General features: G+C 41.4%; 2 protein-coding genes across 4 annotated transcripts in view; one reads left to right on the top strand and one right to left on the bottom strand.

Annotated features, from left to right (window-relative positions):
- LOC121301386 (protein strawberry notch homolog 2-like) overlaps positions 1 to 20,023 on the top strand; it is a 49,047-nt gene extending 29,024 nt beyond the window's left edge. For all 3 annotated transcript variants that reach the window (XM_041230733.1, XM_041230734.1, XM_041230736.1), the window contains 28 exons: positions 3,856 to 4,014; positions 5,714 to 5,797; positions 6,965 to 7,067; positions 7,277 to 7,437; positions 7,788 to 7,921; positions 8,101 to 8,191; positions 8,351 to 8,494; positions 8,763 to 8,880; positions 8,969 to 9,074; positions 9,597 to 9,750; positions 9,995 to 10,171; positions 10,468 to 10,565; positions 10,975 to 11,057; positions 11,517 to 11,699; positions 12,299 to 12,420; positions 12,732 to 12,863; positions 13,395 to 13,530; positions 14,137 to 14,249; positions 15,221 to 15,292; positions 15,536 to 15,644; positions 15,731 to 15,802; positions 16,356 to 16,499; positions 17,068 to 17,162; positions 17,348 to 17,440; positions 17,741 to 17,872; positions 18,140 to 18,216; positions 18,402 to 18,592; positions 19,242 to 20,023. In XM_041230733.1, the coding sequence (XP_041086667.1) occupies positions 3,856 to 4,014; positions 5,714 to 5,797; positions 6,965 to 7,067; positions 7,277 to 7,437; positions 7,788 to 7,921; positions 8,101 to 8,191; positions 8,351 to 8,494; positions 8,763 to 8,880; positions 8,969 to 9,074; positions 9,597 to 9,750; positions 9,995 to 10,171; positions 10,468 to 10,565; positions 10,975 to 11,057; positions 11,517 to 11,699; positions 12,299 to 12,420; positions 12,732 to 12,863; positions 13,395 to 13,530; positions 14,137 to 14,249; positions 15,221 to 15,292; positions 15,536 to 15,644; positions 15,731 to 15,802; positions 16,356 to 16,499; positions 17,068 to 17,162; positions 17,348 to 17,440; positions 17,741 to 17,872; positions 18,140 to 18,216; positions 18,402 to 18,592; positions 19,242 to 20,017 (4,059 nt within the window). In that variant the 3' untranslated portion in view covers positions 20,018 to 20,023. The remainder of the gene's footprint in view (positions 1 to 3,855; positions 4,015 to 5,713; positions 5,798 to 6,964; positions 7,068 to 7,276; positions 7,438 to 7,787; positions 7,922 to 8,100; positions 8,192 to 8,350; positions 8,495 to 8,762; positions 8,881 to 8,968; positions 9,075 to 9,596; positions 9,751 to 9,994; positions 10,172 to 10,467; positions 10,566 to 10,974; positions 11,058 to 11,516; positions 11,700 to 12,298; positions 12,421 to 12,731; positions 12,864 to 13,394; positions 13,531 to 14,136; positions 14,250 to 15,220; positions 15,293 to 15,535; positions 15,645 to 15,730; positions 15,803 to 16,355; positions 16,500 to 17,067; positions 17,163 to 17,347; positions 17,441 to 17,740; positions 17,873 to 18,139; positions 18,217 to 18,401; positions 18,593 to 19,241) is intronic.
- A 4,406-nt stretch (positions 20,024 to 24,429) lies between these two features.
- On the bottom strand, positions 24,430 to 27,193 carry LOC121301423 (phospholipid hydroperoxide glutathione peroxidase-like). The gene is made up of 5 exons (XM_041230809.1): positions 27,049 to 27,193; positions 26,335 to 26,486; positions 26,097 to 26,121; positions 25,461 to 25,520; positions 24,430 to 24,757 (listed from the first exon to the last, which is right to left on the bottom strand). The coding sequence occupies exons 1-5, from the start codon at positions 27,115 to 27,117 to the stop codon at positions 24,725 to 24,727; spliced, it is 339 nt and encodes a 112-aa protein (XP_041086743.1). The 5' UTR covers positions 27,118 to 27,193; the 3' UTR covers positions 24,430 to 24,724.
- Positions 27,194 to 27,622: the final 429 nt, after the last annotated feature.

Here is a 27,622-nt window from a genome sequence, read left to right on the forward strand (position 1 = left end):
TCATTACCTAGGGTCATCCTAGAGTAATACCACCACAGCTGCAGTTGGAATGGCTTTTCAATAAACGTCTCCCATGCAATTGCAAATAACAAGTTAATGACATGTATCTTAATTACAGTGGAGTAAATGTGTATGCGGTAAGGTTTATCTCTCTGAGGCACTTCAAACCAATTGGATTAAAGCTTCACTATTTATTTTGTGCTTATATGTTGGCCCAACATATTTTATTAATTTTTATCAAACCTGTAAACTATATTATATTGGAATTACAGGCATAATTGAAAATTAAATTTTAAATAAATATAATATACATATGTAATATCTCTCTGATGGGTGGACAGGTTGCTTACGCTGTTCCAAATGCATTAATCACTTGCAACATGCAGGACAGGCATTGTCCACAGTGGACATACTGCTATCAAAAAATAAATTAAGTTGTACGTGGATTAGTAGACTAGTCTTTTTTAATAAGTGTTTTATTGGAAGCCATATTACGCTATGTAAAATCATGTGCATACAGTCAGATGTTTTTTCAATCTAAGCAACATTGTGCTGTGATGTAGTCAGCAATCGCATGTCGCAAGTACAGTGCTAAAGTAATTGGGAGACATAGCAATTGAAAAGATCATTTGACTCGTCGTATTATCTTTTTTCTTGATCCGATACGCAGTTCTGATTGCTGTGATGAATGGAACGTTGTGCAGCTTGTGGCTGAGTGATGTTCTTTCTGAGATAAGGAGATAGTGTATCTGGCTGGGTCTGCTTTCAGTTTACTTGTGATCAGTTTCACAGCAGCACTTTCAAGTTATGCCTCTTGCTTTGGAAGTGTTCTCACTGAAATCGTGCAGCTCCAAAACACTGTTACTACAGCAATGTAAAACACCTGTGAAATTTATAATAGACCTTGATGGGGTTTTTTTGTTCTCCCTCTGTTCCCGGCTTTTATTTACTGTATATCCCTGGACATGTATTATAGTTAAAGACAATAATAATAACACATTTGCAAGTGTAATTTATTTTTATTTTGTTTTGGGTAAAAACAAAAAAAAGTGCAATAAAATAAATGTGTAGGCAAATCCAGAAATAGTATTATTCTCAAATGAATGTTATAGTTATAACCAGTACCCTTCAAACGCTGGCATGATATTGACCCCAAAGAACAAGGAGAAGAAGGTGGATTCAAATCAGAAATTAGTTTAGTAACTTGACTCATCCAAATAGCTTTTCTGTTACCCAGCAAGGCAGTCCCTTCAGACCTGTTCCCTGGTGAACCATTGAGGTTATGTTAGTTCCCAGACGCTTCATAACAATTGAAATTGTTTGGTCTTCAAAACCGACCCTGAGATGATTGTGTGGGAGCTGAACCACTGTGCTCAAGTCTGTTTGAATGGGGGTCAGTCTAGGTTAGTTTAAGGATGGATTGGTTTTATAGATAGCAAAGGGATACATTACCGAGTGTTTTTAAATAGATTCAGTAATTTGGAAATAAGACTCCTTTGCATAGCAGGTTTTGCTATGATTTTAATAACAAACACACCTGAGCTTGTTGCCTACACTGTGGCTAATCAAGCCCGTAGTAAAACCTGGAATGAGTGAAACTGCTATGCAATAGGAGTCTTATTTCCACCTCTGAAGACTATAGGCAAACGGACTTTTTTCCCCTTAAGCACAGAATTCAATGTGAAATCGGTTTAATTAATTAATTAAACAAAGATATATCATATATCAAACACAACCCTTTTGTTTCTAAATTAAAATACCTTGAGTATTGGAATGTAATCTAGGCTGTTTTATCCCAGTTATTAATCAGGTCCTTGAGATGCATTCTTAAATTTTATTAATTGCATAAATAAAAAAAATTTACACGTGTTGGCAAATTCGCAGTAGCAAATAATCTACCTTTCGATACAACTTGTAACTGCCAGTCTTGATTATTGCCTCTAAGGCTATGTTATTATGTCATTAAAGGCATTTCTATAGGCTGTTTCCTGGTGCAGGCAAGTAGGGGTTTCCCTGCTTTTAAAGGAAGGGAGAGGAGGTTACAGATTTAAGGAAGTGTGAATAATGTCATTTGGACGTCTGTGGCAGTGATCCGATGCTAAACGCTTTCTTTTTCTCTGCTCTTTTTCTCATTGCACAGAAAAACATTATTATTAATAATAATAATAATAATAATAATAATAATAATAATAATAATAGTAAGTTTATGTAGGCAAATACATTTACACAAAGGAAGCAATTCTTACATTGCCTTTTAAACTTTTAGTTAATGTAGCTGTGGAGAAAAGGATGTAATGGTAATTGTAGTCTAGCACATTGTCGTTGCATCATTCAACATACCTCTTTTCTGCAAATCGTTCTTGTTTTCTTTTTTAAGCCTGTAACAAAACAAGGATGCATCCTGATAAAGTGGCCATAGAAATAAATCAATATAGTAATAGATGGAATCTAAGCAAATTAAGAACAGATGTAGGCAGAATTAATCCTGTTATCGCTTGCTGCTGCCCTCCCTCTGAAGGCACTCTCTGTCCGTTCCCTCCCTATTGTTTACACATGCCAGCGCAATAACTTCTTGGAACGATCAGAATAATTTCTCGTAATTTCTGTTTCTCTCTCCTGTTTGCTTTAATCCCAGGGCACTGGTGACAGAAGCCTGAAAAAAAAACTTCACTCACAGCCTAGCTGTGAACCTGACAGTCTGTGTTGGATATTTTGTGTGTCCTATAAATACTTCTGGGACCGGCCGAATCAAGAATAACTGGACTTGTTTTAGTCCCCCAAAAGGGCTGGGTTCTCTGCTGTGTGGACCCTTAGGCCAATATACTCCTCCTTCAGTTTATTAGTGGCTGACTGGCTGTGAGCTGTATGTTTCCTTTTGGAGTATGATTTCTATAGGCTAGTGTGAAATTGTATGTCTGATTTATGAATTTTGACAGGGATCAGTCAAATGATTTTTCAGTGGTTTAAAACTTTTCATAGTCTAGTTTTAATGACTGTGTTTGTCTGGCTGACCAGGGTTATTAATTTAAAAAAGCTAATTCCTGAATTGTGCATACCAAGAGCTTGAGAGGCATGTAAAATGAGGGAGCTTTGATACAGTGTGTGTTTCATTGTAAAAATGTTTCACTGCATGTAATGACTAAATAGTTGATGGGAGTCTTGTACAATTCTGTAACGCAGATAGCAGTCAAACTTGCCTGAGGGTGTGTGGAAGAGATACAAGCACCCCCATTGTTTAAGTTTTTATGCCTTGTCGAAATGCATGCCGTTTGCAAGAAAGCTGCAGGTAGCACTGCTTGGGAATGAATGTTATTAAATGGAATTCATTGGAAGTCATTCACGCTTGAAATGAAGCATTCAGCACACATCTGCCGGATTAAACTTGACCCTCTTATCGCCCTGTTAAGGGCCTTCCACATCCTCCTATTTAATTAATAGGCCTGCATTACTTTATAAGAATGCTTGTCCACATTAACCAGTTTGCCGCTGGAATCTTCTGTTTCTAAGAGAAAACTATTAAGAAATGGGTCAAGTAATTGTGTTGACTGTCATTTGTTGATTCGCTTGATCAAGCTCTGTGACCACCTCTCCTTCCCCACCCCCCACCCACACACAGAAATCTGAACAGCTCCAGGACATTACTACAAAAGCATAGGTCAAGCAAATATCTCCTCATCCACTCATTTCTTCTGGATTTAATTATAATTGCCGACTCCGAATACAACAGAAATTCAGCTCCCAAGGTTTTTCAAGCACTGTTTGTTTTATTTTCTGTGTTTATTTAATCGAACAATCGTTTTCTATGGAGGCGCAACACGCCTAACATTTTAATCTCTTGTGTTTGTGTTTTCCCAGGACCTTTCGTACATTGAGGAATTTTCCAACAACTCCCTGTTCTCTTCACCCACCGACTCCCTGTCTGAGTACGCCGATAACCAAGGCTTCCTCAGCTCAGACAGCCTGAACCAAGTGCCAACGATATGGGACGTGAACACGCCGTCGCAGCCCCCCGAGGTCAGTGCCACAAACCATACCTGGGCTGAATTACAGTTACAGCAGAATTACTTGCTGACAATTACAATTACAATGCAACTATATTATGCTGTTATTACAATTATTACAATTACACTAAAAAGTCACATCAGCTGCGCGCATGAACATGTTTACTCTGTTTATTCCAAATATAAAAACATACTATATAATTTTGAAACAAATGGTGTTACTTACTTGAAAAGTAATTGAACTGTAATCGATCAATTATATGGTAGAATTACAGTAACAATTATAATTGTAATTGACCCAGTTTCTGCTACAACCCCCTTGTCTTGCACTGTCCGGGGATGACAGAGGTGAGACTCCTATTGCATTGCAGCCTTAGCCATTCCATGTTTTACTGTGACCTTAGTCACTCATTCCTGAGCTTCATCCGAAACTATGAAGCACTCAATAGTATAATATCTAGACATGCTAAAAGAATGTGTTTAGACTATAGGTCTTTCTCAATGTCTTCAAGTGTCTTTTAGTGTAACTACAGTCCTGAGCTCACTTGAGGGTAATTCATGGCTTTTAAAGGTTCTGGTGTGACTAACTTTTTTTTTTGTTTGTTTGTTTTTATCCAGGATAAAAATCCCCTGAAACCTGAGATTTAAAGGGCATTCTAATGGGAGCTATCTTTCCATCCCAAAGTCTTTCATACAATTCTTTTTTTTTTAATGCAATAAATATGGGTTTAAAAGTTGATGATGGACAAATAAAGTAACTGGCAAGAGCAGCTGCAGCAGCACACAGTTTACTGAGCAGTTAGCCAGGCACAGTTTATAATGATGCTGTCATTTGGTAGTGTAATAGTTAAGTCTACTTACAGAACAGACCTTGCCTCTTGACATGTCCTTGCTTAGCTGACTTGAGTGCTGCCTAACCTTGGCACATGGGACAGCAATCCTTTGCAGGGAATAAAACCGGATGCAGGTCAATTTAGAGTGCATTCTGGAGAACAGGAATTGGGTGGTGCTTTGTAAGGACATGGAGGATGTGAGGATGAATCAGTTTCACATTCAGCTGTAATGAGTAGATGCTATCTCCACAGGGAAGCAGCACTGTCAGTAAAGGTTTGTGTTGTGGGCTCCAGGATTCCTCCTATAAGACTCCTATTGCAGATCAGTTTCACCCATTCTAGGTTTTAATACAAGCTTGATTATCTCATGCCTGTTAAACTCATAGTAAAACCAGGAATGGATCAAACTGCTATGCAATGGGATTCTTATTACCAGCCCTGGTGGGGTCTAGTCAACATGCTGACATTTAGATCCATCCTAGAAAGGGTTCACACAAAGGGCTACCAGAAGAAGCCTGATTTAATAAGAATAATCCAGGTATCAGAATAATAATTCAAGGATGAAAATGAGACAGCATTTGCATAGAAGTTTGAACCTCGACTTTTATTTTGAGCTGGGGGTCTAATCTATAAAGTGACAGATACAACTCCATTATTATTGCTGCTGTTTTTTCTTCAGCTTGGGTGATCAGTAGAGATTGGCGGCGTTACGAAGGTCATTACAATAGACCCATCTATGTGTTAAAACACTGAAGACATTGGCAAAGAATACCTTGAATTAAAGTCTTAAATGCAATTGCCTTTATCTGCTACTTTTAAACAGTGTAGTGTACTTAGCAAGGCAGAGGTGCATTTTAGTCTTTTTCTGTTTCGTTCCAGCTAAACCCCAGCAGGTTTCAAGGTATAAACAGTTTGGAAGAACTCTCCGCCATCATCAATGCTCCTCCTCTCGGAGGCTACCAGGTAGGTAGCCATGGCCTCTCTCATTTACTTAATCTGGAAAAACAAGGGATTCCCGCTGCATAGCGGTGAAATCCATTCCAGTTTTTGCAGTGAGCTTAGACCATACCATGTGGTCACGTGCAACTATAAAAGTGCCATGCCCTGGGGTTGTTGTCACTTATCAGGCCAGTTTCTAGTGTAAAGGATCTATTGGTGTTGGGTTTGGTGAAGGTGGTATGCTGGGAATTTGAAATACTGCCTGACCTGGAAACATACATGCAGCCATGACCAAAAGTTTTGCATCACCCTATAGAATTAACTAATTTTGCTTCATAAGGTTAAATAAAATATCTAAATTATGTTCATACAGTTTTAGATTTTTTTTTTTTTTTTAATTGTGTGAATCTTAAAATGCCAGGTTATGCAAATCGTTTGGCCATAGCTGTAGTTCTATACAGTTACATATGGTATAATAACAGTTCCTATCGTATATGCACCATTATTTTGTAACTAGCTAGTTAAAGCATGGTACACATTTGATAGTTGAGACACTCATTTGCAGATTAGTTTTGGCTCTATAGCTGGTTACTTCATTAAAGAAACTAATGGAACTGGGATGTGGGATTGCACATCATGGCTTAAACTGGGTGCAAAGGCAGCTGCCGCAGATCATGTCCAGAGAATCATCTTTCTGATGAACAGCTAGCATGTTTTGAAATCTCATGATGGCTTTCTTATGCGCTCTCCTCATTTCTCGATTTTGCTGTCTTTTTGTTGCCTCCTTCCAAAGCCACTATTGTTTATGTAAAATCCCCTTTCCCTTTCCTAGCCCACAAACCGATACTGACCAGATAGGAAAAAAAAAAAAAAAAAAGAAAGATTCAGAAAAAGCAGGAGTTCAGTTCCCCCCTGGACAGTATTGCTGTGATGAACATGCAGCTCTCTATATAAAACGATTCCTAAGTGGTTATTGCTGGTAGATGAGGTGACCTACTCTTCCTAACACTGATACTATGTTATATCACCTAACTGAGTCATTAAGGAAGATTACATCTAACATGCTTCTGCCTCCTGCTTCCGGGTTCTTTTTGGGTGTGTGTGCACATGAGCATGGTTAAACTCTGAGTCCCATCGCTATTACAGTAAGCAGGTAGCTCATGCTCAGTGTGGTGCTTTTTTCATCCCCAGATACCTCCTCAGCCAGTAGTGGAGGAGGAAGAGGAGGTTGATAATGAAGAGGCAGAGGAGCTGGGACACGCAGAGACCTACGCAGACTACAAACCATCCAAATGTAAAGTACTTTTAATATTCCTACTCCGAAAGCGATTCAGTTCTTGTTAGGTCCCGGGGCGCATGTTATTGCTATTGTGGTAGCTCTCTCTCGTTTTAAATCATCTGTGAGCTGCCGCTGCTGCTGCCAGGTTTGATTCAGTTTGTGAAATGATTTTTCAATGAATTTATTTAAGTGAACTTTCTCTCTCTCGCCTTGTATTTTCACAGCTACGATAGGAAACTCTCACCCAGATATCGTGGTTGAAACGAGCACATTATCCAGCGTACCCCCTCCGAATATTACATATACAGTCTCCATCCCTGACAGTACAATAAACAACGGGCTACTCTCTGCACTGCAGCTGGAAGCTATCATATATTCATGCCAGGTATGGAGCGCTGTGGAGATTTAGATGTAGAGGGCTCTATTCACAGAGCTCTGTAAAGGTTTTGTCTGTCTTTACCAAAACTGTCCAATACTATTAGTAAGTAATCCAGCAGCTGTTTAGAACAGTTTCTTTTGTATCAAACTGCTTTATTCATAAAAACAGACTTTAAAAAAATATATGTACGTTTGAAATATCTTTTGGCTTTTTGAATTGGATTCAAGATCTTGTTACCTAACACCGCTGGTTTCAAGATGGGCTCACTAGCAAGGCTCAAGCTTGTTGTCAACGTTAGTTATGGTCTTGTTGCTGTCCAGGTCTGTAACAACAGGTTTGTTTTCTGTGTTCCCTAGCAACATGAGGTGATTTTGCAGAATGGGCAGAGAGCAGGCTTTCTGGTGGGGGACGGAGCCGGCGTGGGCAAGGGCAGGACCATGGCAGGCATTATTCTGGAAAACTTCTTAAACGGAAGAAAGAAAGCCCTGTGGTAAGTTATCAGTGAATTCCCTACATGGCTGCATGCCATCGTTTGAGTGATCACTGGTCCAGTGGTGAGTCACTGTGACACCCATTGAAATGGTCTGTCAGCTGCGCATTTCAAATTTTGAAAGTCTGTTTACTGAGCTGTGTTCACTCACTGCCTTCTGATTTGTTTTCCATTCCCAGGTTCAGTGTCTCCAATGATCTAAAGTACGACGCAGAGCGAGATCTCAAAGATATTGACGCTCCAAATATCCCTGTGCATGCCTTAAACAAGGTGAGAGCTGTACCACGGGTACTGGTGCAGTGTTGTAATGTAATTCAGCAAGAACGTATTGGCTGTCCACTAGATGGCCATTTGCATCGTGGCGTTTTGTATAGTGAACTTTTAGTTGTTCTTATAGTAAACACGTTATTTATTTCTTGGTCTTCCCAGATTAAATACGGTGACACAGCTACCTCAGAAGGAGTGCTGTTTGCGACATACTCCGCACTGATTGGTGAGAGCCAGGCAGGGGGGCAGCACAGAACAAGACTAAAACAGATCCTGGACTGGTGTGGGGAGCGATTTGACGGAGTTGTATCCTTTTCCAGATTGATTAGTTGATCTGTTTGTGTGTTTACTTATTTACTTATTCACTAAATCAGTTTATTTATTCATTTATAGTATTCTTTAAATATACTTATTGATCTGGAACTTCAGTATTGGAGAAACATAACAGGAAACCATAGCTATTGAAAACTTGGAAAATGCTACTGTTTTGTTAGTTGCACTAATAGGAAACCAAACCAAACCAAAACAAAACAAAACCCTCCAGTTTCTTCCCTTGACTGCGGCTCCTCCACAGATTGTGTTTGACGAGTGTCATAAAGCCAAAAACGCCACGTCGACAAAAATGGGCAAGGCTGTTCTGGACCTTCAAAACAAACTTCCTTTAGCAAGGGTGGTCTATGCCAGTGCCACAGGTAAGCAAGTTTTGTGTATGAATGCACTCAAGCAGCAAGTTAAGTCTGTTGATCTGACATGCTGTCACCCCCCACCATGGTTTGCCAGGTGCCTCCGAGCCAAAGAACATGATCTACATGAGTCGACTGGGGATCTGGGGGGATGGCACCCCCTTCAGGACGTTCGAGGACTTCCTCCACACCATTGAGAAAAGGTGAGACCCCAGGAGAATCCTCCTTCATGTGTGGAACCAGATACCCCACTCTGATCCCAACTTTTAAACAACCTGGCCTGCACTAAAGTGGAACGTCACTTGTGGTGGACACCCCCACTTTGTAAAACACCTTTTTAAAAACTAAATATGCTAAGTAAGTTTGTTGTCGACTTTCACCCTGTGTGGAGTTTTGTCTGACTGGACTTAGAAATAGTAAATAAAAATATAATGAGAGTCAATGAGAAGTGCCCACTAATATAGGAATGCACACGAGTGTGTCTGTGTTGGGTCAAGTGCGAGGGGACCTTGATGAGCATGTCGAGCATGTTTAAAATTACATTTCGGACATAAAAGAAAACTTTCTTTCGTTGCCGGAGTATTTACTTCAGCCCCAGCTGTCATTATTGTTTCTGTCCATGCAGTGGTCTTCAGAATAGTAGATCTAGTGTATGTGTGTAAAAAAAACCTTGCGAGTGTTGATGCACCTCTGATTAAAGGTGTCCCGTGTCTCTGTACCCCCAGGGGTGTGGGTGCGATGGAGATCGTAGCCATGGATATGAAAGTGAGCGGGATGTACATCGCCCGGCAGCTCAGCTTCGCTGGCGTCTCCTTCCGGGTAGAGGAGATCAGCCTGGACAAAGAGTACATGTTGGTCTACAACAAAGCAGCACGTCTGGTAAGGAGTTCCATACTCAACTTCTTTACCTTCCTCTGTCTGCCAGTGCATCCCCATTCTTGGTAAAGGCATTCATTAAAGTTAACCACAAGTTCACTATTGAAGTCTTGGGAACCAAAACTATTTGTTAAGTTAGTAGATGGATATCATGGTGACCCATGCAAGCAATGTGTTGTGTGTGTCTGTGTATCCTTATCTGGGTACATTGTTGACAATCCCCTGTTTGCCCGTTCTGTTCCTCCAGTGGGCTGAAGCCCTGGCTGTGTTCCAGCGAGCCGCTGACCTGCTGGGGTTGGAGTCGCGGAAGTCCCTGTGGGGTCAGTTCTGGTCGGCACACCAGCGATTCTTTAAATACCTCTGCATAGCAGCCAAGGTGCGCCGCCTGGTGGAACTGGCAAACGAGGAGCTGGCCAAGGGCAAGGTGAGCATTTTTAATGGAAATGTTTACAAGAAACTGAGCCATGTAGACAAGTGCTTCTCCTTAAGTGTACTTTAATGGAAACGGTGTGTATATAAACACAGTAGACTTTGTCTGGATCCAAACCAGTTGGGACAGCACCCTATTCAGATGAGTGATTTGTTCAGAGCACTAATTGTAAGTTGCTGTGTTTTTAAGAAAAAAAAAAAAGCCTTCTGGTCTTTTGTTTTACTTTTTTGATTCTTGCGTTTCACCAAAAGAATGCGTCGGCCTCACCAGGAGCTCTTGTTTGTTTCCAGTGCATCGTGATCGGTCTGCAGTCCACTGGGGAAGCTCGAACCCGGGAGGTCCTGGATGAAAATGAGGGGCGCCTGAACCGATTTGTGTCTGCGGCAGAGTGAGTGCATACATCTTGCATTTTGCAGTACATATAGGCAGGGTGATAAGAAGTATTAAGTGTGAACCGTATTTATCCAACTCATTCAATGTGTTCACCCTATTTGTCCAGTGACTTTTGAATCGCCCTGTGCAAATATTGTCCTGTATAGTAATAGACCCACTGTTTAGTCTCCCACACGAGCTGGCTTATTCTGTAACTCCACATCCCAGAGGTACGGACTACCTACCAGTTTTAGGATCCTTTACAGTTTTGTTTCAGGTGAGAGGGCATGGGAAAGGTCTTGCTGCTCTTGTTGCATTGAGTCACCACGTCATTCTTTTAGAAGGGGATTTTCACTGTAACACATGGCAGTGAGGAGTCAGGACCAGAACTGGTGCTGCAATCAACCTTTGCTTCTCTGTTTCAGGGGAGTGTTTCAGTCGCTGGTACAGAAGCATTTTCCAACTGAGAAAAGAAAAAGGGAGAAGGGGCCGGCAAATAAAAGGAAACGTAAGGGAATTTGAATGATTTTCATTTAAAAAAAAAAATAAAAAATTATAATATTTGCATGTGTCAAGACTTGACATGAAAGACTAAGACCTGAATATATATATGTGTGTGTGTGTGTGTGTGTGTGTGTGTGTGTAATTAGTACCATTCAAGCACCACATAAAATGTGAAACGATTATCTGGTATAGTTATCTGGTATAGATGCTAATGTCAGAGCTCTTGCTATAGCACCCCACCAATATTCTCAAAGTCTTATCACACATTTTGTTAACATTCATTCTGGTCTTGGCTTCATCCTCAGTTTTGAATGAAATCCAGTCTGACCCAGAGGGAGATGACAAGCACATACAATAAATTCAAGTTTAACTTTGTTGTTGTTTTGAATGTGTTTGTTTGTTTGTTTGTGTGTTTTAAAGCTGTAGCTCTACTACATTTTAATCAGGGTGAATTGCCTTGTAGGTAAACCCAAGGGGCGTCAGACGAAGTTCCTGAAGCACTGCACTGAGATTGGGGGTGTGATCAACATCAGCGATGACAGCAGCACAGAGTCCGACGTCATGGACAGCGACTCGAACTCCTCCCCTGACTCCCTCCTCGACAACGATGACGTCATTTTTGTCGACCACATTAACTGTTATGCTGGTACGTCCCCTAGATTCTCGCTCTTCAGGAAAAGGCGACATCAACAGGTTATGCATCTCTGGGAGGATGGACGAACACCTGCACATATTTATAGGCCAATCAACCACTTTAATATAAAAGGATAGCCTGTTTATAAAATACATATTTAGTTATATGTGTGCAACTATGCATCACCTGGAATTGTAGAATTGAAACATAATTTAAAAAAATATGTATATGAACATCATTTTAGATGTTTTATTTAACATCATGTAATTAACGTAAATACAAAATGATATTGCAAGTCTACCGGAAGCTGTAATAGCAGTACAGTATTTCATGTTAAATTTTGAAATGTGACAGTTTTCAATTTGTCAGTTTTTCATTGAGTATTTGGAAAACTACAAAGCGGTATGCAATTCAATATGTTAACGTAACGTTATCCAGCAGGTTTATTTGATTTTGTGAAGCAAAAATAGATAATTCTACAGTGTGATGCAAAACCTTTAACCTTAGCTGTAAATCTTTTTTTTAGTAATCTCTGTATTTGGTGTTAAAATCATTTTCTGTTAAGCACCTGCACTGCCTCTGCAATACTAACACAAGCTCACTTATTTCAGCAAAACTACAAGAAATGAAGCAAGACCTTCTGAGTAAGATTGCAGTGCTGGGACAAGAACTACCTCTGAATACCCTGGATGCGTTGATAGACAAGTTGGGCGGACCTGATTGTGTGGCAGAGGTAAAACACTGACTCTTGCTCAGGGGATTTTTATTATTTGCTTCAGTGAAAGATGGTGACGGTTCTAGGACTGGGTTTTTTCCAAATTGTCTAATCCTGAATTCTCTGCATGTTTTTTTTTTTTAAATTTTTGGTTGTGATTTACCATCTCTTGATTGCCTTCCAAACTGCCCTGAAATTGCCCTTTGTTTGCCCGGTGTTTTTCGCATTTACATCTTTACCCCGAGTGGCTGGGATCCTGTGTGTGATCTCGGATTGCCAGCAGCAGCATCACTGCTCCCATGCCTGACCCCTCCTCCCTCTCTGTGCAGATGACCGGGCGGAAGGGCCGCGTGGTGCGGATGTCGGACGGCAGCGTGCGCTACGAGTCTCGAGCCGAGCAGGGCCTGTCCATCGACCATGTGAACATCAAGGAGAAGGAGCGCTTCATGTCAGGAGAGAAAGTGGGTTCCACTACCCAGACCCTCTACTTGCACAGCGGTTTGAGCTGCCCCATGGTTTACTGTGACCTGCTTACCTGAGCTTGCATTATCTCACTGTCAGTGCTTTCAGATCCACCCAGTTAAACTTTTGTGCTAAACCAGGACTGCCTGCAGCTGCTGCTGTCCAAAGGGAGTCTATGTTACCTTCTTTACATCCTACCAGCGATCCTAGAGTTTAGAGTTGCTGAATTGAGCTTTAACTTGTGGAGCAGGTTGCTGCTTTTATTTTGTTTTGCCTGGTAGCAATATGGTAGTTAAATTTATTTAAAACAGACGGGCACACACACACACACACTGATACCATATTTGCATGTACCGTTTACCTGCACTGTATTTGTCAATTCAGTGTCTGTTAAAGAGTAAAATGGGCTGTTTTAGTTATTGGATTTTATGCTGTTTCTTATAAAGTGCATGGCAGGACTTTTTGAAGGTGCTCATTTTAAAACGTATCTGTCTCCCCCCCCCCCCCCCCCCACCCTTTGTTGGTAACAGTTTGTAGCAATAATCTCGGAAGCAGCCAGCTCTGGGATCTCATTACAGGCTGACAGGCGGATAAAGAATCAAAGGCGAAGGGTGCACATGACCCTGGAGCTGCCCTGGAGCGCAGACCGAGCCATTCAGCAGTTTGGTGTGTTGGCCTTTACATTTTCTATCATAGATTTAATTACAGATTTGTATTAGGCTGTCTGCCTACCTCTTCCATTCATATATTGTAGATGGTATTGAAATAGCACAGATAAGTGTGTGTACTAACTAGATGAGTGGTACTCGCTTGTGGCTCTCTTAATCCAGTCTAGTCCTAACCTTGTTCCAACCAGGACCATAGGTATTCTATTGAGCCTTGTTGTAACTAGTATATTGCATTGTTCACTTGAATATTGGTGATTGGGGTGTATCTATATGTATCACTTCACCATAATATTAGTGATGGACTATTGTGTTAAGACAAAAATTGAGACCGGGAGAGTGTGTATTTACCAACCGTAAATCACACTTCATTAAAGAACCATTTGTCAAACTGCAGTGAGCTGTTGCTTTAGGACTTCACAATATAATACAATACAAACGATATATACCTCATGTAAAGAAAGTGTCCCGATTCAGTGATTCCACAATGAATCGTTACCACTGAACCAGACTTTATTCTGTAAATGTGGGTGTTTTTTGTAAACCCTAACCCTTGCGCTCAGTTGCAAAGCGGCACTGACTCTGCTGTTGTGCTGCTGGTTTCCAGGTCGGACTCACCGCTCCAATCAGGTCAATGCCCCTGAGTATATCTTTCTGATCTCCGAGCTGGCAGGGGAGAGGAGGTTTGCGTCCATCGTCGCCAAGCGGCTGGAAAGTCTGGTAGGTGCTTCCAGTAAATACACACAGTGTGGCGTGTCAGGATTACACTGAGAGGCTGTGTGTTTTGTTTTTTTTTTCTCCCCCAATGTAAATCAGACCTCAGTTCCTGGAAATGCACTGCCTGAAATGGCCCAGCCTTTGTTTTGTAATCCTCTCTGGCAACAAGTCAACTTTAATTCCTTCTGCTGATAATAGGAAGCTATTGTGCACACCCTTGCTGAGGTAATGCCAAGATGTCCTGCGATCTGAGAGCATCACACTTGTTCTCCCAGCTCCAACTCATCCTAGCTTTTCTTTGTTAGGATACGCTTACTGATCTTACCAGGAACAGTGCTTGTTTGTGTCACTTTTTTGTTATTTTTTTGTCTTTTTTTTTAAAAATAAATTTAGTCTTTGCCAATTATTTTTGTAATTTTCTCCCAATTTGAAATGCCCCATTATTATTTAGGCTCAGCTCACCACTTCCCCCTGTGCTGACACGGGAGCAGCGAAGGTGAACACACGCTGTCCTTGTGTGCCGTCAGCCGCCCGCTTCTTTACACGCTGCGGCTTCACCACGCAGCCTCCCAGGTGCTACAGCATCGGAGGACAACGCAGCTTCCGGCCAGCTAACTGGCAAGCCTGCAGGCGCCTGGCCAGACTACAGGTGGCGCTGGTGCACGGTGACCCGAGGACACCCTGGCCGACCTAACCCACCCCCCCTCCCCGATGCTCAGCCAATTGAGCGCTGTCTCCTGGGAACTGCCGTCCTCAGTCAGCTGTGGAATAGCCCAGACTCGAAACGGCGACGTCCAGGCTATAGGGTGCATCCTGCACTCACACAGAGCGCCTTTACTGTGCCTCTCGGGAGCCGTTTTGTGTCACTTTTAGAAGCAGTTTAAATGAAACTGGTTTTGGTTGTAGAAGTTGTTGGTTGAGTTTGGTTTCCTCTGGGCTGCTGTTTTCAACTTGCACGCTCTCTCTTGTTCCAGGGTGCCTTAACCCACGGAGACAGAAGGGCAACTGAGTCGAGGGACCTGAGCAAATACAACTTTGAAAACAAGGTATGGCAACGGTGCAGTGTGTCTCTCTCACACTCTGCCAACGAGTAGTTACTGCTAGAAGCAAAATGCAAATAAGCTTGGTCAAGCTGTTTTCTTTTAGTCAAGTCCCACTCTACTGAAAAATATTTCTCAAATTCTCAAAGGGATTTAAACGCTGTGTAGCGATTTCAGTAGCTTCTTGGACAAAAAGACAAGCAGAACTGTTTCAATATATATTTTTTTCTCCCCCCCCGCCCCTTGCAGTATGGTACCAGGGCTCTGGATAAGATTATTAAAGCCATTATGGGCCAGATTGAGAGCAAGGTGCCAACTCCAAAAGGTTATCCCGGTGGAGATGCCTTGTTCTTTAGAGGTGAGAAAGCTTCCAGTCTCTAATGTTGCCTGCAGGAGACCGAACATTGCCGCAAGACAATTCCCTATTGTGATTTTGTGTTTTAGACATGAAGCGAGGACTGATGGACGTGGGCATTTTCTGCAGAGAACCCCGATTTGGAGTCGGCGTTGAGAAAGGTGAGAGATCTGCGTTTTTTGTAGCGTGGAAGCTAGCTTGTGATCAAAACTGCTCTGGTGCATTTTGGCAAGTGGTTTCATGAAAAAAAGAGCTTGTTGTTTATTGTAACAACCTTCTTTTTGACTGAAATAATGACAGAAATCTGTTTTGGGTTCTTTAGCTGCTGGCTGGGGACATATGCGTCAGCTACTGGGAATCCCCTTAGTGTTCAATAGCAATTGTATGCATTGAAAGCAGTTGTGTGCATCATTATCCTGCTGTGGGAATGATTTCTGTGTGTCACACATAGATTTTATCCACTAATTTACATTATTTGGCTTACATTATTAATGGTCTCAGATTCTGTCTGGGGTGTCTGTCTGTCTCAATGTCACGCATTCATTGTTGCATATTATCAGGATATCAGAATATCTTATCGAATTGTGATTTTAACCATTTCAATGCTAATTCCTGTTCTATATTGTTCTGTTCAGCAAGTCACGGTCATTAGCTTTTTCTTCATGCTGATAGCTCTGATTTATGAATTTGCTGACATGCTTGTTGTTGTTTCAGACTGCAGCATCACAAAGTTCCTGAACCGCATTCTTGGGCTGGAAGTTTACAAGCAGAACTCCCTCTTTCAGTACTTCAGTGACAACTTTGACTATCTGATCGAGAAGGACAAGAAGGAGGGCAAATACGACCTGGGAATCCTGGGTATGATGCCTGCTGCTCCCCCCGCTCTACCGGCTCTCCCTGTCATTGCCCACACCCGCAGGCACCCAGTCTCGCCTGCAAATTGCTTTTTCTTTTTTTCACTATCGGCTCTTATTGGTTTAACTCCCCTATTTCCTTCCACTCCAAGGATTGCAGTCAAATCTATAGAAAGCCTAGAGAGGTCCAAGTGCCCTTTCCTCTCCTGACAATCTGAAATTAATATTCTACATCGGTTCTTAAAGCTCAAGTAGCCAAACCTGAATTTAACCAAAGTGTTTTTCAGGGATAGAAATAAGACTCCTGTTGCATAGCGGCTTGATTCACTCCCACTTTACAAAAAGACACCTGAGCCTGTGACCCATATGCTGTGTCTAATCAAGCTTGTAGTAAAACCTGGAATGGGTGAAAGTGCTATGCAATAGGAGTCTGATTTCCATCCCTGTTTATGCACGGAGCAGGTACAGGGTACCACGTTGCCCCCTCTCTGGCAGTGCGCCACCACTATCCGACCCTTCGCCTTCCCACTGAGTAGCCTGACCCTAACACTCTTGGTCTCTGTTTCTCCCAGACTTGGCTCCAGGGAACGATGAGATCTATGAGGAAACCCAGGAAAAGTTCCTCACTCCAGGAAACCCTCAGGATGGGCAGGTGGTGCTCTATAAGGTATGCATTCCCCTTTCAGTACTGCACCTGTTCAAGGAAAGAACGCCAACCCAGAACCAAGGTTTGGTCATCCAGGAACTGCATGTTGTTACTGTTTAAATTAGCAACGTTGATGAGGTGCAATGCGAAGCTGCCATTGTCAAAGACAGAAAAGGATGGGAAAGTAAATTCTCTTTCACTTGTAGATCACCGTAGATCGAGGCATGAAGTGGGAGGAAGCAATGAGCAAATTCGAAAAGCTGACCGGACCTGATGATGGCTTCTATCTCTCATACAAGGTAAGTCCAAAATTGAAGTTTAATTCACCTTCCAGTAAATCCCCTTTTCACTTCTAAGCAATAGTACTCAATAAACTTTTCAAAGAAATGTTTGCACAAACTTTCAGATTGGATGTATTTCAGTTCAGGAGATGAATAGGAGAGTAGGAAGAAGTGTGCCAGCGGGAGAAGCCCTTTAGCTGTCAGCGGGAGACAGTATTTCCAGTTAAAACGTCACACTGTCAAGTTATTCTGCGTCTCCTCTTGTTATTGTTTTATTTACAATATAGTTCTTTTTTTTTTTTTTACTCCTTCTCTCAGTTGAGGGGAACTTACCCCAACGCCCTCCTGGCAGAACAAGGCCGCGGGAAAAACTTCAACCTGTACAAAGCGAACATTGGGAAACAGGTCCAGCACGAGAGCTTGGACAACCTCTTCAAGAGGTACCGCAAGGTGAGACTGCAGGGCCACAGGCAGGGGGCCACTTCTTTTAACATGCAATCAAACAATCAGACACTCTTATAATTAAATAAACTCCTTAGTCCAAAATTGCTGTGCCCTGCAAGTGTTTGCCCCATTTTCAAACCGTGTCCCTGTTTCCATACAACTTGATGCAGAGTCAACAAAAAAATCTGACCTGCGGGATTCGTATCACAGGGAAGTCTGTCCTGAGGCAAGAGGTGGATATAATTGAATGTATATATTTTTTTTAAACTGTAGGTGAGCCCAGAAGAAGCCAAAGATGCCTGGGAAAGTCAGTACAGTTTCTCCCGCCGGAAGTGCAGCCACGCCACTTGGTAAGCGCTTGGATGGACAGAGCAGATCACTGTGTATTATGCCAGAACGTATTTTCCAGCATTCTAGCTTTCCAAGCTGCTGGTTTAGCCAGGGATGGAGGTCTGTGACCTCCACGCAGTCTCAGGAAACCCCCCAGGTTCTTCCATACCAGTTGAATAACCCCCTGCCTGTGTCTCTCTGTCAGGAACGGGGAGTGCAAACTGATCAGAGAGGGGAAGGAGTGCTGGCAGGGCATGCGGCTGCGGCAGTACTACATGCTGTGCGGGGCGCTGCTGCGCGTCTGGAAGAAAGTGGCCGACGCGGTTTCTGACATCACCAGCTCCAGCATCCTGCAGATCGTCCGACTGAAGACCAAGCAGCACACGAAGCAAGTTGGTGAGTGTGTCCCCCTGCGCGGAGCCGATGAGAGAGGCAGCAAGGCACAAGCTAGCTTGGAGACCCATAAATCAACTTTGAGAAAGTGGTCTTGAATCGATATTCATTAATTGTTATTATAATGTAGGTATGGCAAGTTTAAATGAGTAGCTATGTGTTGAATCCAGCTTTGTCTTCCTATGGGCATTCCTTCGTACTTGAGAGTTGATTTGCAATGTTTTTATTTTATTTAAGCAGTCCAAGATCCTGCTATGATGTACAGCTATGGCGAAAAGGTTTTGCATCACCTAGAATTTTAGGATTGAGAAAAAAACTATATGAACATAATTTAGATCTTTTATTTAACATCAGAACTGCAAAATGATATCGCAAAAGTCTGTAACGGAAGCGATAACAGTAGTACAGTATTTCTTGTTAGATTTTGAAATGTCACAATTTTCAATTTGTCAGTTTTTCATTATGTTATTCAATATGTTAACATAATATTATCCAGCAGGTTTCATTTCACTTTATGAAGCAAAATTAGTTCATTCCATAGAGTGATGCAAAACCTTTGGCCAAAGATGTATGGTTATTTGGGCTATAATTTCTCTGTGTGGTGATGCTAGGCAGCCAGGCTGGTAACACAGCGTCTCCTTGGCTCTCACAGGTATCAAGATCCCGGAGAGCTGCATTGCCCGCGTGCGGGAAGAGCTGACTCAAATGAACGAGGCGTTGAGGAGGAAAATTGAGGAGCGCCAAGAGAAGGCCCGTCAGGAGGAGAGGGAGCGGCTGACGAAGGACTTCCTTGAGAAACTCTACACCGCTAACCCCAGCGTATCTGACTCCCCCGCCTCCTCCACCCAGCCCCTCGACCTCTCCCAAACCCAACCCATGGCCCTCCACAACCACTACAGCCACAGCCTGGACGTCCTGGACCTCACCATCAGCCCCATCCCGCTTCAGGACAGTAGCGCGGGGCTGGGGCTGGGGCTCGAACCCACCAAGGGCAGCGGCTCCTCCAGCTCCTCAAGCACTGCCCCGCTGGGAGAGTTCAGCCTGGAGTCTCTCATCGCGCAGCCCCAGCAGCAGCAGTTGCAGTCCAGCCAAGTCAGCCTCTTTCCAAGCTTCTCGCTTGATTCCACCCTGGGCCTCCGCCAGTCCTACCAACTACCCAGCCAGCTGGCTATCTCTGACAGTACTGCTGCCCCTGCCGCTGCCCCTGCCTGTCCTAGTTCTGTTTCTTCCACGGCTTCCTTGTCATTGTCGTCGTCTTTGCAGCAGCAGCCAGGCTTCTTGCAGACTCCCCCACTGTCCAACGGGCAAAGCGAACTGGACGCCATCAACTTCCGCGAGGTTCTAGATAGTATGTTTCGGACCACCCAGGAAAGCCAGCGTCAGTCTGTCATTCAGTACGGGTTGATGCCTTTCTGGGATGACGATTAATGCACAGCCCCCCCCCCCCCCCCGTCTGCAACGGTACCACGCTTCAGATTCACAGCTCATTATGTAAATTTTATTTTTTTTGATGATTTTTTTTTTTTTAAAAGCCCTCGGATATTGCTGTTCTTAACCGCACCACCAAAAAAAGACGAAAAGGGTCAATATTTTTTAGTGGGGGGATTTAAAACTTTTGGCCAAACCTGGGCATTAAAAAAAAAAAAAAAAAAGATTTTATTTATATATATATATATATATATATATATATATATATATATATAAAGATATATATGATTTCTATATATGAAACAAGTCAAACAGTTTGTTTCCATATAGCAGCTGTTTATTCTCTTTTTGTTTGTTTGTTTGTTTGGTTGTTTGGTTGTTTTTTCAATGAGAACTCCTAATCCTAATGCTTCAATAGCAGGACACTTAGTCTCCCCAAACAGTTTCAGTTGAATTTGGCATTTATTTATATTATTTATTCTATTTTAACCATGGAAAAACCTGCAAAGCTTCATGAGTTGATGCTCCTCCATTTCTTCTTTTAGTTTTGTGATACCCTATTCCTAATACCCAGCAGGGAATCTGTGTGTCTAGACTGACCTGACCTGGCTGCTGCCTAACTGCCACACTTCATACAATCATCCCTCCGTCCATTCAACCATCCCAGCGTTTATAGAACAGACGAAGTTACCTGCTTATTCCGTGTCCCACGTTAGACTTTATGAAATCAGAATAGAACTGGAGTTCACGTTGGAATATGGAAAACACAGTCATGTCATCTGTAAACTGTGAAGACTTCCCATCTCAGCGTCGGACAAGTAGGACTGTACAGAGCAGAGTCTACATCGCTGCAGCGGTACTCGGAGCTGGTCTGTCCACAGATGGAAAGAGCAAAGAAAAAAACTAAAAGAAATAGTTTTATATTTTCAAATTTTTTAAAAAGTGGTGTTTTAGTGCAAAATCTTTTTTTATTGTTTTATTTTTAAAGTAAATTGAATGTTTTGGCCAATAGAATTTTTTTAAAAAAGTAACTTGGTGTGTATCAAGTTGTTTTAAAATTATTTCTTTAATTGAGCGTGCTTCTTTTGTACCTTCTTTCTGTAGTTGGTATCGCCCAGTCCAGTCCTGCCCCCCACCCCTAGTTTACATCACTGCATCGCCCCTAGCTAAAATTAAAGGATAAATAGCCATATGCACAGTTCTTTGTATAAGTTACTTACCTGACAAATAGTTTCTTTGTAAAAGTAATTTGCTTACTTCTCTATCTTTCTCTTTTCTCTTTTTCTTATGTGCAGACTAAAAGAGGGTGAAACTTTATACAACAGATGTGTATAACATTTTTTTAAAAGTTGACATTCCCTAATACAAACTTCAGCTTAAGTTGCGGAAAAATGCAGTTTAATTTGAAGCAGAAGCCTGGGGGGGGAGTCTAAAGACCAGTATTACAATCTTACATTAAACACAAACATGCATACAAATGTTTTGGGACAGCAGCTTTGAAATTGTACATATTGAATATGATGATTTTAGTTTTTTGTTTTTTTGGTTTCTGTAAGGGGATGGGTGGAGATCTTTTGTTTTAATTTAATGTCCTCAAACCTCAGTGATCTCCATTTTATCTGTAACTTGTAATCGGGTATGTTTGTTAAACCGAATGCATATCCTCCTTACGAGGTGGCAAGCCGATTTAAAGCCATTTGAATGCTGTAACTTTCCCAGGGGTTGGCAAATGTGAACATGACCTGCTTTAAAACAGTGCCTTTGGAACATGCAAAGAAATATTGTATATGTATATTGTGTTTGGTGTTCAGTGAAAGCAGTTGTATTGTATTTATTAAAATGATTAATACCAGGCTCCCTATGACCCACCCGTCTGAACTATAGCTTGACTATAGCCATTGCGGCGGGATGCTGATGCTGCTGTGGCTTATAGCTGGGCTGTCATTTTAAGTAAGAAGTCAGACACCCAAGTAACAGGCTTCCATCAACCCTTGCAAAACTTCGTAACTGCTTCAAACGATTCATCAGTGACTTATTGCTTAAGTCACTCAGTGATCTCTGCTTAAATGGTAGTTTGTGACTGTTCTCAACTAAACACCACTAAAGAGAGCAATGCGCTATAGCCTTGTTGTCTGAATGTGTGGTTCATGCTGGTTAATTTAACTTTATATATATATATATATATATATATATATATATAATATATATTTTGCTCTTGTTTAAATCAAGGGGACTGCAAGCAACTGACTAAAGGGGATAGTTTGAACCCTGGGTTTGCACTGCCCCCTGGTGTAATGAAATAGTACAACAAGCTATAGAGAGAACCAGGCCTGCGTTGTCTCGGTACAGCATGCTTTGTCGAGGTCATAAAAGTTTAATGGAAGCCCTGCTTTTAAGGTTAATAGCTCTTTCCTCTTGTTAAATCTAAATTAATAAACATACACCTTGTTTAGCAATAAAATAAACACATAAGAAAGTGATGCAAATGAACCACATTTTATCCAACTTTAAAAACATAAATAAATAAACCCCCCCACCCCCTTTTTATAAACTTTGAAACAAGCAGTTTTAAACAGAATCTCACCTGCTGCATTAATGAAAGAACTTTATATAGTAACACACAAAAATTTAAAAAGCTATCAGTCTTTTTTACACAGAAAATGAAGACTTGTGTCCTGTATTTACGTAAAATGGGGTAGAAGTGATGTATTATAGGTTGTTGTTATTGTTATTATTATTTATATTTAAGGGACTTCTTAGTGGAAATTGTTTTATATTTTATTCCTGTTTTGTAGTTAATAAAAATGTTTTGTCAGGGACTTTTCTAGAAAAAGAAATACATTTTAAAAATAATTGTAACCTGCCACCAAATATATTGCACTGTTCTGTACAGGAACGCTGTATTAATTTCTTTCCTTTTCTTGTATTTTTGATTATTAAAATTATTATAAATACCTTGTGTCTATATAGGGCTGTACAGTGTGGAGCTATACCAAAGTATTCAGCACCTGAAGTTACCTGGTATATTAGAAACTATTCTTTATCTCAGGAATAAATAAACATTTCTTACAAAAAAAAGGAAAACAAAAATCTAAAAACAGCGTCCTGGTTTCACAAGAGTGGAGGTTATCAGTGAAGAGGGTTGAATGAATGCTCAGCATTGTAAATGAAAGAAAAGTACATCAATACTGTGTCTTTCTTGATGTCAAGACAAGTCTGCTCACTGGTTTACTGACACAAAAGCATCTACTGGGCAATACTTATCTAAATTTCATTGCTGTGTTTTTTTTGTGTAATGAATTGTCATCGCTGAAATGCAACAGCTGGGGATTGTAACGGACGAGTGAACTAGAAGCTTGTGAACCCTTGTTGTACAGATGACTGGTCCTGTCATTTATGAAACCTTGTGACAGAAAATCATGCTTTTTTTTTTTTTTTTTTTTTTTTTTTGCATTCATGTTCCATTTCTGCTTAATAAACAAATCCTCCACATCTATCTATTTTCAAATTTGAAATACTGCAGTAGCCCTGTATCGAGTTTTTCAGTAAAAAAAACAAAACTCCCTACCACTTATATTACATATCCTCATTATTCTAAGTTTAGATTTTAATATTTAGTTTAGCAAGAATGGCATAAACTTACAATTTGAAAACAAGAAGGCATCCTTTTATTCCTAACACACCCTGACATGGGTGGATAGTCACGTGAAAATAAACTATTAAAAAGAAAATGCTACTGATTGTATTTGTTTCTGTAAAACTGTGTTTAGCACTTTTTTCCTGGGTTTGCTTTTTATTTTCTATATATTTATAATTTAGATCAAACTGTATATATTGTAAAAATTGTGCCTTTTGACTAATTCTTAAGCATTTTCTACTTCCACCTGAAGGAATATATTGTAATGCAATCTCATCTTTAACAAAAACTAAATAAAAGATTGCAGAGGATTTTGGCACGCTTTCTTTACTCTTTTTTTAAATGCTGTTTCACTTATGCGTGTAACTAGACATAGCACTATTTTGAAATTCAAGCATCAGGGTTTTGAATGTGAATTATGTTTAAATTACAGATCCCTCACTCGTTGGGAGATAACTAAATCAGATCTTGCTCGAGAGTAAGTGATTACAGACCGGTTTTGTAATACAGTTAGCATTTTATGCAATAATCGCATCCTATATTATTCATAATTTAAAAATCACATTTTTTATTTAATCACCAAAGGGCCTTTTTAAAGCAGCATACCAACTCTGATAATGATTTTAAACCAATCACCCTCCAACACGCTTGTAAAAAGAAAATCGCCCAGTACAAGGTTTAAAATGGACATGGGCGAGTAATCAAGTAGATTAACCTCTGTAAATTCCACAGGACTGGCCATACCACAACCAGGAAAAATACGCAGGCAAACACAAAGGTGAATGAGTTTTATTGTGCATTACAAAATTAACATGTCTTTGAATAGGCTATATATATTGAAATTAGTGCAAGATGCTGAAGTAAGAAGATGCGAGCACATCCCCTCGCGCGGCATTGCTTGGCATCTGCATTTCCTCCCAGAAGGTTGCACGCCTTGTTTCATCAGACCTGCCCTCCCCGTTAGACGGGTTTACAGGCAGGCCATCACTGGCCTGGGGTTCCAAACACAGACTCCTAGCCGGTCGCAGGAGAGGAGGACACAGCAGGATTTGGTTATTTAAACAGGACTCCTACAGATACTTGGGAAGATCCTTTTCAACCACCTGTTTGAAAAAAAAAAAAATTATACAAAAATACTCATCCTACTGGTTTTATGAAGTGATGACTGTCAGCTTTAACAATGACTACTCTGTGTATGCTCTGAAACCCACACATCATAACTCCAACGTTAGGCCAAATACAATCCAGAAAGTGTATAATTAGGACATGGCTTGCCAGTTTGCTTTTGGCATCCCTCAATTGTACCCTTTGTGTGTGTGCCAGTAATGTAGACACCAGGATTCTTAATGTCACGCGAGCTTGTACTGTATCTACTTAGGTGTACCTCGACTGGATTTCCTAACACTTAATGCTCCACATGAAGTGTGTGCTTCTGTTGAAACTAGCGAACAAGCTGGCATTGTCACTAGGAGTACACTGCCACCCTTACTAAAGAGCATGGCACATCCTTTATCGTGCATGTCAAATCCACAGCTGGGCTGAACAGAACTGCGTGTACTAAAGACAAAACAGAACTCTGTGTCTACATGCCCTGATTTTGCATCATTACACATTTTAGAACAATGAGGCTTGAAGCAGGGCAGAGCTCAAGACTTATTGTTTTGGATGACTTTCAAAATTAATCAGTGGACGGCCCCAAAAAAGCATCTAAAGTGTTGTGCAAATCTCTAATCAGAGCTGCAAGTAATGGTCCAGCCCGCGTTGTACCCTGCACACACCACACTCAAGGAAAGCCGTTTCACTTACACTTGGATCTTCCATTGGCGAATATCTCTTCACAACCTGTCCCTCTCTGTCAATGAGAAACTGAAATAAAAAATAAAAAAATTCACTGGACATTTCCATCACACTGAGGATCTCACACAGAAACCGCTGCACAGCTCACCAGCCTAGTGAAAGACTAATCGCTCCTTTTCATGCACCAGATTTTTTCTTTGCATTGTGTACTTAGTTAAACTGGGGGCTCGGATGCCTATAGCACATGATAGGCTTTTTTCACGTATCGCCACAATTTATCATTCGGATTACTTGTCCCCCACCCCCACCTAAGCAATTATTTTAAGCCATTGCAAAAAACACTAGTCTTTCAGAGCTTGAAATCTGTTCCAATTACTGTCCAACCTTGACCTTTTAAACAGTGCAGACTGTGCAAGAAAATGAGGGAACTTCATTTAAAAATAATAAGAAGAAGAAGAAAGTTGCAGCCCTGCTGACCCATTACACTTCTCAATGCCTTGCAGGTTGAAATACCCCAGACATTATGGTACTTGTAGAAGTCAAACTGGGGCCTAGGAAACCGAATTTAAAAACCATACCCTGCCACTAACTCTCTGTCCGTGCAATTTATAAACTACTATTGAAAAGCAAATAACCACAGCTTACCTTGGTGAAATTCCACTTAATGTTGCTGTTGAGAGAAGACAGGAAAACTAAAATCATGAACCTGCTTATAAAATACATCTCTTTCTACTTCACCCTTTGAAATGACCAGGTATTTTAGCCTGTGATCAGCACTTTTTGGTGACCGTGCTTGCCACTGGTCTCACACGGTTCTCCCGGTTGGGAGACAGCACACAGTACAGTCTGCACCTATAAAGGGTTATTCTGCAGGTGTACTCACTTTCCCAGCGTCCCTTTCCCCTTGGGCTGAGATTTCATCCAGCTCCACAGGGGGTGAGCGTTATCGCCGTTGACGTCGATTTTGCTGAACAGGTCAAACTCTGCGTCGTAGGACTTGGCAAACTCCTTGATCTGCTCCTCCGTCCCGGGCTCCTGATAAAAACAAACTTTTAGTGTGTGTGCGTGCTCCTTTTCTGGGGGGTTGCTTTCCATAGCTCCCAGCATGCAACAACCTGCAGCAGTGCACAGATTACTCCAAAGCATTATCGGCACCTCCTTCAGCAGCTCTTCTTTTTAGTCATTACCTGATGTTTTTAGACTTCCAGAATAAAAGCGTTTCTGCGCTACTTACAGAACTGAACGCTACTGTCACAGCTGTTGCATATTAGTGCAGTGTACTGTCGATAACCAGCCCCTTTAAACTATTGAGAAATGAGACCCAAGACTTCAACTTTCAGGAAACACAAATACAAAAAAAAAAAGCCATGTACATAACTGTGTAAAACAATGTACATTAGAACGTATCATTTGTTTTTAGGTTAGCACACTTAGCAATGAAACCCCATTTCTTTATCTTTTTTTTTTCCCCCCACCCCTTGGATCTGGGAGCTTCAGCAGGGCTAAAGAACCGCCCACGTCCTTTTACAATCTGAACGGCCAGGAAACCAAAGCCTAACAGGAGCTGCGGTCACCAAACCCTCTTTAATAACCGTACCTGTTTCCCAAACTGGTTGCAGGGGAAGCCCAGGATGCGTAAACCTCTCTCAGCGTACGCGGCGTGCATCTGCGCAAACTGAGTGTAGTTTACAGGGGTTTTGCCTCACTTGGAGGCGACGTTTGTGATTATGCAAACATAGCCCCTGTGGAGCGGAGGTGGGGAAAACAAACAGTGAGGTTTGCGCATACTCTATTAAAAACACAGACTCTAAAACTGCCACCAAGATAAGAGAGATTTGACAATCAGACCGTAATGGAACCTAGCTCTCAATTTTGAAATGCCAGAGAGGCTGGCTGTTCCTCTACATTTAGGTTGTCAATTGAGCAGGGTAGGTTCTCCGGAGGTTTATTAACTTAAGACTTGAATGCAGCTTTCTACTAGAATATTTTGCCTCTACACTGGATATATTAGTTTTGTTGGGGAGGAAAAAAACATTTTTTATATAAATCTGATAGCAACTAATGACAGTTCCTGATATTTTATTAAATACTGCAACTGCATGACTTGTTCACAGTACAGTAAGCTTGCATGAAGCTGTACATACCGCTACATCATATTCCTGCAATACACT

Source organism: Polyodon spathula, chromosome 27 (assembly GCF_017654505.1).
Source record: "Polyodon spathula isolate WHYD16114869_AA chromosome 27, ASM1765450v1, whole genome shotgun sequence".
NCBI lineage: Eukaryota > Metazoa > Chordata > Actinopteri > Acipenseriformes > Polyodontidae > Polyodon > Polyodon spathula.

Coding starts and splice junctions, on each gene's coding strand:
- LOC121301423 (XM_041230809.1), bottom strand. CDS start 27,117: ATGCACGCCGCGTACGCTGAGAGAGGTTTACGCATCCTGGGCTTCCCC. Junction 25,521..26,096: donor TTAAGTGGAATTTCACCAAG/GTAAGCTGTGGT, acceptor TTTTTATTTCAG/TTTCTCATTGACAGAGAGGG. Junction 24,758..25,460: donor CGCCAATGGAAGATCCAAGT/GTAAGTGAAACG, acceptor TTTTTCAAACAG/GTGGTTGAAAAGGATCTTCC.